The sequence below is a fragment of the Lichenostomus cassidix genome, chromosome Z, assembly GCF_008360975.1.
Source record: "Lichenostomus cassidix isolate B80296 chromosome Z, HeHo_3.0, whole genome shotgun sequence".
NCBI lineage: Eukaryota > Metazoa > Chordata > Aves > Passeriformes > Meliphagidae > Lichenostomus > Lichenostomus cassidix.
Window position 1 is genome coordinate 22125101 of NC_139511.1, and position 16219 is coordinate 22141319.

General features: G+C 38.7%; 1 protein-coding gene across 1 annotated transcript in view; it reads left to right on the forward strand.

The window, feature by feature from the left end:
- The window catches only part of PGGT1B (protein geranylgeranyltransferase type I subunit beta), a 37220-nt gene that overhangs the window by 2944 nt on the left and 18057 nt on the right, over positions 1 to 16219 (forward strand). Inside the window, 2 exon segments of the mRNA XM_085043251.1 lie at positions 2446 to 2564; positions 10657 to 10724. Of these exon segments, the coding sequence (XP_084899377.1) occupies positions 2446 to 2564; positions 10657 to 10724 (187 nt within the window).

The window sequence follows — 16219 nt, forward strand, 5'->3', positions numbered from 1 at the left end:
ACACTGATTGTCAGTACTGTGAAGTTTTGCAGGAGAATGCAGCTCTCCTGGTCTCTGAAGTCTTTCAGTGCTCTTTGTAGCACACTTCATCAGTTTATCAAACTGGTCACTTCAAATGCTTTCTGAATTCTCTGTGAAACTGTAGTCTTTGTCCATGCTTGAAGGCGAAGGGGTCTGAATCTGTCATCGGAAGTGTCCTGTTGGCTGCCCTCTGTGGAAATGGCTGTAGATAAAGTTTTTACACTTCTTGGCTTGTTGTCACCTAAGGTGCTGCTAAGAGCTCTTTTTGTTAGGACGTCTCTTAATTTTCTGTGAGGATGCAGTACCTAAACAGCTGTATTGCAACCTCTGTTATGACCAGTGTTGCCAGATGTTCTTGCCCACCGTAAATAAATCCCAGCACAGTACAGGTTACAGCACACACCTTAGTAATGCTCGACTGTTGGCAGTTAACTCTGAGTAAGTGAACTGAACCCTGACTACATGTAAAACTAAACTCAAATATCTGGCATGCATATTTTTAACTGTAGATGAGATTTACTGTCTGTATTGTATGTACAGCCTTGTGGTTTTGAACCTACTTTGCGGCAGTGTCTAGTGCTGACATTGGCATGTTGTTTGTGCCTCATTGGAAGTAACTTACCTGTGTAAAATAGAGTGAAAATGTCTTTTAAATAGTTATAGTAAAAGATTGTCAGTGTTAGTGAAAATCAGAATGTACAGGCAGTGTTTCAAAGATGCAGTGCTTCAAAGATACAGTTTACTGTAGCTGAACAGTAAATTCCTTGGGGTTTTTTATAAAAGCAGTGATTTTTTAAAATTAGTTGTTTATTATCCAGGGTCATATTTTGGGTTAAACAGATCAGTGGTAAAATTTTATATAAGCCTTGAAGTGTTAATTTTGCATTTCGAAAGACAATTTTGTAGTCATCAGAAGGGTTAAAATATAGTCTTGTTGTACACAGAAATAATTTTGTGTGCAACATACATTTTTTGGCTTTCTCTACTCAAAAAAAAGTTATTTGAAATAGTAAAGTAAAACCATATTTTACCAGTGCACTGTTAGGAATGTCACCCTTGGAGGTTGTTCAGTGTTGGGATTAGCGTCTGTTGCTATGCAGTTGTCATTTGGCTACTGTGTTTTAACTAGAATAATTCTTTTGGATGTGTGTTTTGGGCTGATTCACATCGCCATTTTACCTGTGGTCTTACTGTTCGTGGCTCTGATGCAGAACCTCATGCAGAAACTAACTGGCTGTGGAGGCTTGTGTCCACATCTGTCTCTTCAGAGGTGCCAACTACTGGTGGCCAAGGTGGCTCACCAGTTTGTGAGGTAAATACAAATTACAACTTAATCTCCTAAGGAAAGCTGGTATTAACTGTTGGTTTTCCTTGGCATGCTGAATTGGTTTCTGCATGTGTAGCAGTTGTTTCACAATCCATCACCTTATCTCATGTAAGGAGAACAAGAATTTCTAGAAGGATCAGCAGACAAGTGTGGGTGGCAAAATATACATCCAGCTAATTTTAGTCTGAGTCAGAACATCCAAGGTACCATTACATGAGCGTTTTCTCTCACAGCAAGTTCTGCCAAGTTCCTAACCCAGTGCTGTTGTTTTGGTGCTCTGTCAGAGTGAGTCATGTACCTGTTGGAGGGCCATGCTGTGGGTGGCTGAAATGGTTTAAGTTAAAACAAACCCAGCAAAATGGTGTTAGTTAGCAGGTATGATAGCACACATTCATGGAAGGGAACAAGTTGTAGGAAAGAAGGACATTCAGCATGCTAGCTACTCCACTGCTCTGTTGGATACTTGAATGTGACAGACATTAAGTAAGGTAGTCATCTAGGCTGCTTCACACCCAAGAACCAGAAATAAGTACCTCTAGGCGTTAGTTCATCCTATATGCCTATTTATACATTGTTTGCTTACGAAGTAAGCTTTGCTGTTTGACACCTGACATCTAAGCATCTGAAATTGGGTTTGGGACACAATGAGAGGCAGCTTACTATGGTTAAGGGTTACCTTGCATATGCACCTAGTGCATGTTTAGGGGATTGTTCATGTACAAAATCTTCACAGAGAACTAGTGCTCCATATGTTAATACTATAACCTAGTTTACTTTGTGGTGGGTTGTTTTGTTGGTTTTGGTGTTTTGTTTTTTTTTTTGTAAACATTCCCTTAGGTAAACTCTGAATTGACATATCACTGTTACATAAAAGGAGGGGCAGCTTATATGAAAAACCGTGTTGAGACAGAAAAATGTTTTCAGTACAAAGAACATTATTTTGTCCAGTAGATGACTTCCATGTATTCTGAGCTAGGCTCTGTGTTGCACCGCTCTTACAGGCTGAGAATTTGTAGATGTATCTGTTGCTGCAACCGTTTGTTAATTTCCCCATGATATTTATGGTGGGAAGTGTAAGTCTTATCTTTTTCTTTTAGGTTGACAATTGCATTTTTCGCACTCTCTGGTCTGGATATGTTGGATTCCTTAGATGTGGTGAACAAAGATGATATAATAGAATGGATTTATTCCCTTCAGGTCCTTCCCACAGAAGACAGTGAGTGAGTTTTTAGTTTTTTTTAATTGATATTAACATCTTTACTTTTGCTTTCTACTTGGGAAATAGTGGATGGCTCTTGTTTTTATAAAATACAAGGTTGACTTTCCTGAAGTGCAGTCCTGATAATTTCAGGTAGTGGTGTTGAGCAAATACTGGAAATAGATCTCTCACAAGTAATAAAACTAGAAAAAGCAGAAATTAATTTGAAGATAAGCCAGTATAAAATAATATAATAAAGTTGCACCTTTAGGCATCTCAGAGGAATGTTTCACCTGGTTCTAAAAGAAATGCATATGTTGTGAAAGTATTACAGGTCTAATAACGATTATGTTGACTTCCACTCCAATGCCAGGAGCTCTGAGCTCAGGAGTGGTTATTTGCAACAGCTTTTGGAGAATTAGAGGTGTAAGGGTAAGAAGCAAAAAAGAATAAACACAGTCCTTGGATCTGTGAAGGTTGAATTTATCCAACGTTTTGAGAAGGAATTTTGCTGCTGCTGAGTCCCAGCTGTCCTCAGATTGGAAGGTGCATAGCAGATTCAGCCTGGTGAGGGAACATGCAGGAAATGCCCCTTTCCTAGTGAGCTGACAGAAGTTAAGGAGGTGCTGTTCCTGTGGGCTCGTTGGCAGTTTTGTCTGTGGCAGCCCAGGTGAATGGCTGGTAGCAGCACAATGGGTGGGAGGGAGACGTGGGTGAAGCACTGCTGTTTTATGACAGAAGGTGCTGGCATGTTAAATGCAGGCGTGTGCATAGCTCCAGGGTGGTGGTCTGTAGAGAAAAGGCAATTCCAGGTGCCTGTCTGTAAAATCACAAACATGTACTTTGGGTGGATGTAGAAAGAAAATTGTGTGTTTTCTTACATTATCTAATCTAATTATATTCTACAAGTGAGGTCTCTAAAATAAATGTCATCAAGTAAGCATATGGAAGTAAGAACTGCTGATGCTTTACTTTTACGGTAATAAAAAAAATCCTTTTTCTTACTGTGGAGATTTAGAAACCATCAGATCCACCACAGAAATTAATTATTATAAATTTCCTTTTTTTTGTGTTGTATTCTAGGATTGATTCTTGAAAATTAGGAGTTTGAATCACATAAATTATTCCTACAGAGTTTTTTAACAATTAGAGTGTTCCTATGCCTTACTGTTAAAAAAATCTTTCCCCAGCTTACATGCTTTGTTTTTAGGAGTTGCTTACTTTGTGACTTTTACCCCAGTCTTCAGGACTTCATTCCAAAAGAGCAGGGAAGTTTACAAGAAGAGAGATTAGAACAGGCATTTCTCTTTGTTTTATTTGATAGTATGCAGTAATTCTCTGTGGGGGTTCTACCTGGCCAGTGTTTAGAATATTGCCATAGTCTAGAGCCTCCTCGGAACGGCAGCAAAAATCTCAGCATGCAGGTGTGGAGGCTAACAGTTCAGCAGAGATGTGCTTCTTCTTTTTCTAAAACTCATAAAACTGAAAGGAGTTTTGGAGAGGGCACTTTTGGCAGCACACTCTGTGCTTTCCAAGTAATAAATCCCTGCTTTTCACTAGAAGAACAAGCTTCCCTTCAGGTCTCTATTTTTGTATCATACTGCAATAACTCTTATTCTTCTTTTGCTTTTGATAATAACACTGCTCCTATCTGGTCACTTGACCTCTAAAACTTCAGTGTTATTTTTATTTTATTTTTGCTTTTTCTATTGGGCAACAGAAAGTGCAAAATGTAAATTATGCTGACAGCAGAAAATTGGATATTGGATGGCTAAATGTGAAGAAGAAAACACCTACACTCCTGTAATGTGTACTTTCAGTAAGATGTATTTGTTCTCCGTTTTTCAATCCTGGGTGGGTGCAGTGCTTGTTAATCGGCAGCCTCCCAGCAGCAGAGCTCCTACTCCCTCTTTTGGCCTCTTTGAAGAACTGTGGTAGGCTACAGCACTGAAGTTCTTGGTTTCAAAGTGCTTGTGCATCCCTAGTTAAAGATGTGATTACTAGCTTGTTGGGTTGGAATCTGTCCAGGTGAAAAAAAACCCAGGAAAGTGCAACATTTTACTTTTCAAGAAACATGCTGTTGCAGCATTTTTTTCGTGCATTCTAATAAATCTCTCTTTCTGTGGAATATTGGGTTTTAAACATTTAAATTAAAATACTGTTCTATAATGATGAATTCCAGCAATCTAAAGTAACTATTGTACTTGATAAAAGTCTTCACTAAGTTTGGCTCTGGGATTGAAAACCAATTTTAAAAGCTACATTTTAGATGGGAATATATTTTTACAGGATCCTGGGGTTGCTTCTTGATTGCATCAGTCGTTGAATTTCTAAAAGTTGCTATCAGTCAAAAAGAATTCCTGTAACTCTTATCAGAAAAAATAAATTGCTCGGCTCTTCATGTTTGTCCCTCCAAAGGTTCCATTATGTGCAGCACTTGACTTGGTTTTTATTTTAAGCATTTTTTTAAGATGGCAAATTAAAATTATTTTAGAACTACTGCTACCTTACAGTCTTTTTCCCAGCGGATGGGAGACAGAACAGTTGATGCTTTCCAAACTTAGTATCTTTTCATCAATAACCATTATAGTAGCTGTACTGGCTGGGTTGGAATTAATTTTTTTCCCAGTAGCGTCTAAGCTGCTGTGATTTGAGCCTGGTGCTAAAAGAGTGTTGGTAACCACCAGTCTTTTAGCTATTATGGAGCAGTGCCAGTCAAGACTGGTTCTTTTTGCCTCCTCTGCTCTGTTTCCCATGGCAGATACAGCTGGGGGACACAGCTGGAGCAGCTGACCCAGGCTGACCTCAGGACTGACCAGAGGGACACTCCATACCATCTGACATCATTTTCAGCAATAAAAGCTTGGGAAAAGGAGAAAGGGGGCAGTGTTTGTGGTTCTGGCATTTGTCTTCCTGAGTAGCCCTTACACCTGCTCAGGCCCTGCTTTCTGGGAAGTGGCTATACACCTGCCTGGCTGATCGGAAGTAAATCAATTCCTGCTTTGCGCGTGCCCACAACTTTTGCTTCACCTTTCAAACTGTCTCTGTCTCACCCTGTGACTCTTTCCATCTGTCTGTCTCCTTACCTCAGTTTCTAGTTGAAGTTGACCCACCAAACAGAGTGTTACAGATCCTGGTAGAAAATTCAGAATTTGGTGGTTACAGCACTTCTTAGATAAAGTCTCACAATACCCTGTGATAGTTTTAGGTGACATGTTTGTATCTACTGGAATGTAATATATCTGAGGGCTAATGATAGCTTCACTTCAGAGGTTTGTAGCCTTTGAAATTTTATGTGTAACTAAAACTCACTAATGCTTAAGTGGTGAGATCTTGATCTAGCTGAGTAAGAAAGCAAATATATGCTCTGTCAGCCTAATCAAAATGGGCTAAGGAAAGCTGAAGATTAAGGTCTGTCAGTATAGACTGTATTCTTCTGTGGGTTTATTGTAGCTGTGATTCAAACAAATAATGTCCTTTAGGTTACCATAATTTTAGCTCAAGTCTTCCAGAGACTGGCTCAATACCAGTTCTAATTAGGATGGAATGGCATGTCACATGTGCAGACTGACCCTCACACAGAAACACATCCTTAGCTGAATGCTTCAAGCTCCTCCTGCCTTCTGCTTGTTTGAAGGGCCCCTGTGTTCTATGACTCATGCTAAATAGTTTGCCTTTACCTTGCATAGATTTTGGCCATTGTTACCTTTTTTTCGCTTTTAGTAAATACTTTGCTTGGGCACATAGCTTATATGTGGTTTTGTTTTGTTTGTGTGTTAACTGCAAGAAGGCTTCACTGTGTTTCCTTTTAGAAATAAGCTGAAATCTTAAAAAGTAGTTTTTTCTTTTCTTTATTTTGAGGAGGGTGATGTTGTTTTGCAAACCTTACCAGAAATTGTACATATTTAGATTAAGATGTATTTTTTGAAGCGTTAGTGAGATTGAAAATGGTTGACAAAAGACCTTCTTTTAACTAGTTGCTCTTAAGATCCTTATCATGTCAGTGTTCTACGGCTTTTCCTCTCACAGTGCAGCTCCTTTGACAGAATTTCAAGTTTATTTTAACTACCTTAAAGTGCAACTCAGAGCAATTTAAGAAAGATGCGTTCCAGTTTCTTGCAAGTTGTATTCAAAGTCAGTTCAGCACTTCTGAAAGAGAGTGAATCCAGAGCTTTGTACTCAAGTAATCTAATTACACCATGGAAGCACACTGCTTGGCCATATTCATCCACCTTCCTCCCCCATAGGAGCTGTGGCATTTGTTTGACCCTGCTTGAGAGCTTGCTGAAGTGGCAGAAAAACACACATTTATTTACCTAACAGAAGGTTAGCTTTGTGTTGCATTGGTGAACTGTGTTGATTGGGAGTGCCAGTGCCAGCCCACTAAGGGAGAGGGAAGCAAGTTGTGCTTTTAGACAGCTGGTTGCTTCACTAGTTTGCTGTACTAAAAAATAGAACCAAAAGGAACACTGAAACATATATAATTTGTTGGTCTGAGTCAACCAGGACCCATGGATAACAGATTGAAAACCAGTGTACTACATCACAGTCCTAAAACTTAATTCTATCAAAGTCTAAATTTAGATATGTATGAATGAGTCTTTCTAATTCTGTGGTGGTATTGAAGAAGATGTATAAAATGACACTGCCTTTTTTGAAGTCATTGATACATGTGAGCTTTCTGATCATGAGTTTCTTGAGCAGAAATACAAATTTTGCTCGAACATAACTTTCTTTTTTGGCTTCATGTGAAGTATTTATCTGGGTATACAATGGACTTCCATTTCAGAGAATGCAGCTTTGCATTTCATGACATACTCAAGTACTTTGCTTTACAGGAACAATTACAAGCTCTAGTTCAGTTAGAAGAGCTTATGCGTACTTTTATCTGGATATGCTGACTGAATCGCCCTATGTTAAAGCTCTGGTTTTTTTTGTCTATTAAAAGATTTTAGTAATGTATGTAAACTCCCATAGTTAGCTAAAGGAGAGAAGCCTTGCAGCCAGAGGAATGCACAGATAATCTGAATGTGAAAAAGGTAGTGGTAGAAGTTATCAATCCTTCTATGCAAGAGAAACCGTAAAATATAAATAACAAAAATGTCTTGTCTGTAAAAAAAGAGCTCTTAGGATAAGTTGTCTGTGGTCATCAATTGAAGCTCTGTTACATATCTTAAGTACTTCCTGGCTTAAGGACACAAAAGGAACGTGTTTTTCTTCACAGGAAAGTTTCAGCTCTTGATTTAAGCATGAAGCCCTTTGGTTTTGGAAAAGGGTCAGTTTTCTTTAGTTGTCAAATGCGAAAAGTTTTTCAGGTGTGTTTTGTTAAGCTTGCAGTAGTTAGACAGGAGTTTATGAAATATTTATTGTTCTGCTCTGTCTTAAGCTCCTGCAGAAAGTTGCTAAGTAGGGCTAATGGTGGAAGTGAACACCAGGTGGTACCCTTTCCTAGCTGCAGTTGAACTGATTCACAGAAAACTGCTGCAGCTGAACTGGGCACTGCAGCAGTTCTTTTCAAGGGACATAAACTGTGATCATACCCTTTTAATTTGAGAGTTTTTAGTTTTTAATTCTGTTTCAGCCCTTTTCTGGTTTTTTTTACAGGAAAGTAAACAGTTTGATTAGCAAAACATGAATTTTATTACATGAAACAAGAAGTACAAATACTTGGCAATAAAATAGTAAAACCAGCTTCACAGAAGATGAAATTTCACATTATAAAGTTTCTTTCATTGGCTCCCATTTGATTTTGAGCTTGTATGTTTACAGGATGCTAAAAAACCATTTCAAGACATGACCTCACTGTTCCAGAGTGATGTGGTTAAAAATGAGCTGTTTTCACTTCCTGTTTTAGTGCTTCCTTTATCAACTCAGAATTATGTTTTTTACTTTATGAATTGTGACTAGAAATTTAGCAATTCACTTGTAATACTGAAGGTCTAGGAAGCATCTGTTGCATGCACATTAATGGATTTGAGGACAGGATAAAATTTGCTGCAAAGTTTGCCCATAAGTAATAAGGGCCTGCTGGTCTTCTCCTTTTCCTAGGAACCAGTGTGTAAAGTCTAGAGTGGGAGATAGGAAGTACTGACAAAAAGAGTCAAAATAGATTTTAAGTTGATAGCAATAGAGTTAAAAAATCCAACATTTTAAAATGGCAAGTGCTGTTTTATTTTTGATAGAAGTTTAGTAATACAATAAAGGCTTTAAAATACTCCATGAAAATTGAACATCTAAAGAGAGAAAGAGATCATTATTTCAATCATGTACTCTATTTTTAATCTATTTGCATAGTATCTGTGAATTCAGAAGACAATCAAAGCAACCCACTAACAGCACAGAAAACCTGGGTTTTGTTCTGACATTTCTACCTTGATAATGAATTGTAAGCTACACTCCAAAAGGCCAATGATGGGGATCAGTATTTCTGGTGTGAATCCTTCCATCCAGCAGCTATCAGCTGAGTTCTGTTCAGCTGCAGAGCTGTCCTAGCTGTAGCATGCTTCCCTTTGCAGCAGGTCAGAAGAGCTGTGTGTTAGTAGTAGCAACTGTTTTCTGGGTAGAGGGTTTCCACACCACTATCATTTCAAAGAGAGTGTTCTAGTTTGCTTAAGCAGAGATTCATTTTTACTGAAAATGACAGTGAATGGTGACTTTTTTCCCTACAATGTCACCTGGGAAGTCTGAGACTTTGCAGGCAGGAATTCTACATCTTCTCTTACTGATTTCTTCACAGTGTGTCATTTTTGAAATGGTTGTGCTTTTTTCAGCGTCCTTCAGGATCTTAGATTAGTCTTTAAAACTCATGGTATTTTTTGTGCTTTCCAGAGGCTGATGCAACATGAAATGCAGGTTTTTGACTCTGGAAGTGAACAGACATATGTCCATTGCTGAGAATGTTTAGATTATAACAAAATAAAACAGTTATGATTTTTTTTTATCTACAAATACAGATATTCTTTCTGTTTCCTCTTTGTAAATCTGACTGTGACATACCAGCTTTCAAGCAGACTGAAGTTGCTTTCATTACACGTGTAGAATCATTAAAAAGTACTTTTGACTGAACTGTGGAGGAAGTGGAGGATTGCAGGTGTTTCATTTCATGTCAGTAAGATCCAAGGACTTGTCTTGAAGAGAAACTTTCATACTTCAGGTCAAGTTGAAATTCTTAAGCTAATAAAACTTTTCTAGTTTAAATTTTACATATATGCAGAATATATTTAGAATTAGAAGGTAATATGCTACTAAATTACACCAAAGCTTGTAGGCCACATTGCATAGTGATGTTACTTAGACCTTTCAGCTTTATAACTATTCATTCTTTTTTATTCAGGTGCAATTTTCCCTAATATCCATGATGATTTTTAGATTAAAGGCTGAATAACTTAAAAAAAAAAAAGGTGGAGAGAATTTAAGAACACCCAGCTGCTATTTGACTGTGGCATTCATTAGGCTTTTACTTTCAGAAGCTTAGCAGTAAACAACGGAGGTTTTGCCGTGCAAAAGCAAGTTTGATTCCTGCAAAGCTGTGCTTAACTCGAGACAGTGTGTGGTTCACTCTTCTGTGTGCTACATGCTCAGGTGTTGTGGCACATTTGAAACAAATTACACTGAATCACTGACAGAAATGTTTGATAGCTACAGTGTGCTTAAATCTGCAAATTGTTTGTCCTTGAACATGTTGCAAAGTAACTTAAAACAGTTCTGCTGGAGAACAGACGGTATTTCCAGGCAGGAATCCAGAGAGGAATAAAAAATATGTTAACTCTGGCCATTTTCCCAGGGGTGCAGTCCTTTTCCTTTTTTTTCGTGTGAGTATGGAAGACAAGTCTGTGCTGACACAAACTGTTTTTCTACCGAATTTAAAAAAAGTGTTTTGTGTTTTGTCACTACAGGAGTAAGTAAATTAAATTTGCTTGTAGTCTTTATGGTTTTTTTTGTTAATCAGAGAGATAGCAATCTTAGGTTGGGAACTGAGAGACACATGCACACTCTATTAATGCTGTGAATAGTGTTGAACTAACAGTTCTTGATATCATTAGAGAATTATGGTTTATAATGAATATTTCAACCAAATGAGTTAGTTGAGTATTGTTTTAATCTTTTCCAGGATCAAACATGAATCGCTGTGGGTTCAGAGGCTCTTCATATTTAGGGATGCCATTCAATCCCTCCAAGGTCGGTCAAGTGTGTGTGTGTGGGTGTGTGTGTGTGTGAAATGTTTTCAGTTAGGCAGTAAAAGATCTTATGTCATTTTTATAATATAAACTGCATAATTGCACAATGTTTGGAAGGCAGGGAATTTTGCATTGCTAATACTGAAACAAGAAACGTGCATAAGAAACATACTAAAATGATACCTAGAACTTAAATTTTCACAGCAGTGAAGAAATTGACATACAAGTTGTGGCTTATCTCAGTGCAGTCTCCTCCTTCTCTGGTGTTTTACTAACAAAGGAAAAATTCTCTAACTCAAGAACTCTCATGAGGTAGAGAAGGGCAGAATAGCCCTAATTAAATGGTGCAGAACATGCTGTTCTTGGGTATCATAGAATGGGTCAGGCTGGAAGGGCTCCTTAAGATCATCTTGCTTCTGTCCCCTTGCCACAGGCAGGGACACCTTCCACTAGACCAGATTGCTCAGGACCTCATCCAGCTTGGCCTTGGATGCTTCCAGGGATGGGGATTCCACAGCTCTGGACAGTCTGTTCCAGTGCCTCACCACCCTCACAGTGAAGAATTTCTCTCTAATGTGTAATCTAAACCTGCCCTCTTTCAGTTTGAAACCTTTCCGCCTTGTCCTGTCACTGCATGCTCTTGTAAAAAGTCAGGCTCCATCTTTCTTGTGGGGTCCCTTCAGGAACTGGAAGGCCACAGTTAGGTCATCTCAAAGCCTTCTCTGTTCCAGGCTGACAAACCCCAGCTCTCATAGTCTTTTCTTACAGGAGAGGTGCTGTGTCCCTCTAATAAACTTACTGGCCTCCTCCTCTGGATGGGTTCCAGCAGGTTCCCATCCTTCCTGTGCTGAGGACCCCAGGGCTGGACACAGCATTCCAGGGTCTCACCAGAGGGGAGCAGAAGGGCAGAATCTACTCCCTTGCCCTGCTGGCTGCTTTGGATGCAGCCCAGGACACTTTTGGCTTTCTGGACTTGAGTGCACTTTGCTGGGTCATGTCCAGCCTCTGATCCGCCAGAGTCCCCAAGTCCTTCGCCCTCAGTGACTTCTCCCAGTCTGTACCCTCCCAGTCTGGGGTTGTCCTGACCCAGGTGTAGCACCTTGCCCTTAGTCTTGTTAAGTCTCATGAAGTTCCCATGAGATGCTTCTTGAGCTTGACTAAGTCCTTCAAGAAGGGTGAATCCCATGCCAATGTGTTTGGTGCCATGTGAGCTGTTCCATTGTCAAAAAAATACCCAAAATCTTGGCAGTGACATCTGCCACAGAGCCATGATTAATGGACTGGGCCCACCTGTTTCTTCCAGTGTCAGTGTCTGCAACTGCAACTGGTATTTCTATTCCTGTGTTGAATCACGCATGTTTGATTGCACCTGATACCCACCCAGACTTAGGCAAGGCTCTGTTCATCCCTGTTTGTCATGAACATTAGAGAGGATCCTTTAAAGCCCAGTGAACTGAGGTTCAAGAGTTAAACTTTCATATTATAAGAAGGTGCTGTTAATAGAGGAAAGGAAGGAGGTTAGCAGAGGCTAATTTGGTGCTCTCACAGATTTTTCATCTACTTTTCAGTGAGATTTGATTGTTCACTCTGAAGCACAGGACAGAGCTACTGTACTTCTTTCACAGTCCTTCCTGCACACTGACCTCTCCTTTCCTCTTCCAGCTGTATCACACCTTTCATAACACCTTTAGCAGCCTCTGCAGTGTACTACATTAAATCAGTGTATACTTTTGGAAATCTTTTTCAAATCTTTCCCACTGTATGAAGCTAGAAGAGTTAATTCTGGATACAGTTCTGAGAGCTTGTAAAGGAGACCATGAAGACAAAAAGTCTGTAAGATTGACAAAGTGTTGTTTTACCCTCCCAGTACTTTCTGATGTTTTAATTCTCAACTTCCAATAGTATATGCTTCATATGTAAATACTGTCTTTACTAGAAATATGTTGCAGTCCACTGGTGTCTTAAAATGTGTTGGCCAATATACAGAAGGGATAAAGGGGTGGAATTGTGTAACCTTGGAAGTAAGCTACAAGGTCACTATCTCTAGAAAATTGTTTGCATGTGGATGTGGTTTTTTCAAGCATTGCAGTACTTTTTTCATTTTATCTACATTTGAGGGGTTGCATCTGCTTGATTTATTAGCAAAGAAAGGTTTAAAGCGTTTCCAGCACTGTTGCCTGAAATGTTCTGAAATAATTTAGAAAAAAACCATGAAAATCCATGCCCTGACTTTAAGACATGCTTATGGTCACATAATTTTTCTTTATTCATTCTTTTGAAAAGTTCTATTTAAATCTACCTTTAAAAATCTTTTTTTTTAAAAAGCATGTCAACATTTTGGATTTACATCTACATTCACTATGTATTACGTGCCACTACAGTGATTTCATTCTTGAATTCTGAGAAAGTGCCATACCAGAGGTAGCCAATATATATATAAATATTTCAAGGATAGCTCACTTGGGGTTTGATTTGGGAGTTTTGGTTTTTTTAGCTGTTGTCTTTGTGGTGTTTGATAGTAGTGTCTTTGCAGCTTTTTGGGGCAGAAGCAAAAGTGAAACAAAAGCATATCCACGTCACCAACTCACCACACACAGCCCTCAAGAACTGTAACAGTTTTAACTGTGAGTGAAGTCTAAGAGTGACTCCTCCATCATCACATTTAAAACATGATTCGTTTTAGAATTAGAAAATAATTATATACTGAAATGGCTCCAGATTTTGCAGTCTCCCTGATTCAATATTATTGAAGTTTAAACTGGCTTTTTAATTTAGGGGTGAACGATCGTCTCAAAGTTTCAGATTGGCCTAGGTCTTTTCAGTATGTATTAAGTGTTGTAAAAAAATAGAAAGACAGTAGCTGCAACCATTATGTAAGATTGTGGTAAATAACATATGCTTTCGTTTGGGGGGGAAGAAGGATTTCTTCTATGTTCCTGACACAACATTGTATTTTTTCAAGTTTGCAGCACTGATACTGGTGAAAGATGAATAGTTAAAAATATTTTGCAGAGTGAATCACAGAGAAGATAACAATAAATAGAATATAAAAGTAAATTTAACATAACAGTAAATACTCTAAAGACCCAGGTAAGCCTGGGTCAAAATATCTCTGTATTATATATATTTTTTTATTTGAAACAAACATCTCTGTATCATAGTTTCAGGGTTCCTGAGCAACGTGGTCTACTGAAAAGTGTTTTTGCCCATGGCATGGGAGTTGCAACTAGATGACCTTAAGGTCGCTTCCTGCCCAGGCCATTCTGTGGTTCTATGAAGAGAGAAATGGCAAGGTCTTGCAGAATAGTTTTGATACAAGTAAAGAGATTAGAGGAGAGACACCTTGGATTAGAGACTAGATACTGCTCTTGGCAATGTACTGTAAGTTTTATTGAAATCAGCTAAATTACTAAATGAGCTAAAATCATGTGCTTTAGATGAACTTAAGTCATTATAATGTGAAAAACACACCTCTAAAGCTTAGGCTACCCACCTCCAAGTGAAGACCCTACCCACTGAACATCTGCAATAAAATATATTGTACCTTTAAATCAAAGCACACAAAAGATTGTCCAGTAGCTATTAAGTAGGGACATATTTAGAAATTAGATAACTGCATACTTATGTATTTTGAAAGTATAATTATGCTTCTTGGCTGTAACTAGGTGTGTTGGCTTTGTGGACTTAGTCCCTCTCTGTGCAAAGGTGTCAAAACCAATTAACTCCATGTGTGGATCAGCACCCTGGGTGAAGGAACCCTGTCGTGGGACAGCAGTGCTAGGTGTGGGAAGAAAGTTTTTTGAAAGTGGGACGTTGCCAGTGCGTGTTTAGGGATGTTTAGTAGCATTATTTATTAGAGTTTGAAGAGATCTTGCCCATGCTTTTGCAGCCGAGAGAGTTTCTCAGCTCTCTCTGCAGTGGTGAGCAGAAATTGTTGGTGGCCCATAACTGAGTTATGTCATAATTGAGTTATATCTGAATAACTGTTCTAAATAATGTAGGGAGCACTGTCACATCACTGAGCCAAGTTTAAATATTTGAAATATTACATCCTGAAGTGTTAATTCTTCTAAGGAAGGGTAAGATTGTGGCAAACATGATGGTAATGGCAATAGAGCAGAACTGGTTATTCCATTCCTGAGATCCAAGTAAATCTGTTTCCCGTGGGATCTACAGACTAATTTTCACAAAAGGCAAAGTGCATAGAGAACAGGATCTGGCCATATCCCCTTGGTTGTCTTTGCATTAATGCACCAGTGCATTAGCTCAGGTCAGCAGAGAGCACTTTACAAAATTTAATGTGCCCTATATGTCTATTTAATGTGCAGGATTGGAGATAGTGATGCAGGCACTGGCAGCACAGGGATGGGAGTGGGAGCTGTTGAGATTTATGCCCTTTCTCAAGAGAGGGTCCAGGACTGGAAATAAGGGAGAGGAGGTGCAGCTCTCAGCACTCACTCTCCTGTTCTCCTTCTCTGTTGCATAGCTAGAGCTTTTTCACTGCTGCTGCAGCCATTTCACCTTGTTTTCTGCCTCCCTTTCTCAACTGTCTTTGATTCCCTGAAGTGAGAGCAGTTTCTTGATGTCTGGTGGGTAATAATAATTTTTCTCCCATTTTTTTACTAGAAGGAAAGCCTTTTGGCTTTGGAAGTAAACATGACTTGCCTGAAAAATACCACTTACACAAACTATAATATTAAGTTTAGTTTTATACTCCTTTTTCCTAGTGTTTTCAGGATGAATTGCAAAATAAGAATTGCAGCTGATTAGGCAATAGTACTAGAAAAATATAATTTAAAAATCTGTCTCTACTACTCAGTATTGAAATAGCTTTTATTCTGTTTAAAATAGTTGTCTTCCAGTTGCTCCCAGCTGAACCTTCACAAGTATCCAAAGTCATGTGCTTACATGTGGTCTCTGTTTTCATGAAGTGGTACAGTCCAAGATGTGCCTACGAAATACTATAAGGAAAAATAGTAATTTTAGCACAGATCCATCAATTCCTTACTCATTTCTAGGATTTGTATTATGGGACTATCATTTTAGCTTCTCAGTTGACATTCAGTGATCCTTGTGTGTCCCTTCCACCCAGGATATTCTATGTGTCTGTGGTTATTTGGTATATAAATACTTTATTTAAACTCTTATTATTATTTTAAAAGAGAGATGAAAGATAAGTGGCTAATTTGGTATTGTTTCAATTGACAGAGAGATTACTAATAACCTCTCACACTGCTTTCTACTTGTAGATCATTATGCTGTAAAATCTTTGCTGAGGGGACCTCCAGAGGTTTGGCCGTTTAAGAGTGCTTACCCAGCTGCCAGGAAGCTAATGCCCAGGGGTGTGTCAGGATAAACTTAGGTACAGTTGAGGACATCCCATCTTTTTGCTTAACTGTTGCACAAATACAGCTCTTGGCAAAGTTTTTTTTCCAAAGCTTCCTACTGACCAAGTGTTTAGAATGGTAGCAAAGCTATGCAGTAGCTTAGTTTGAT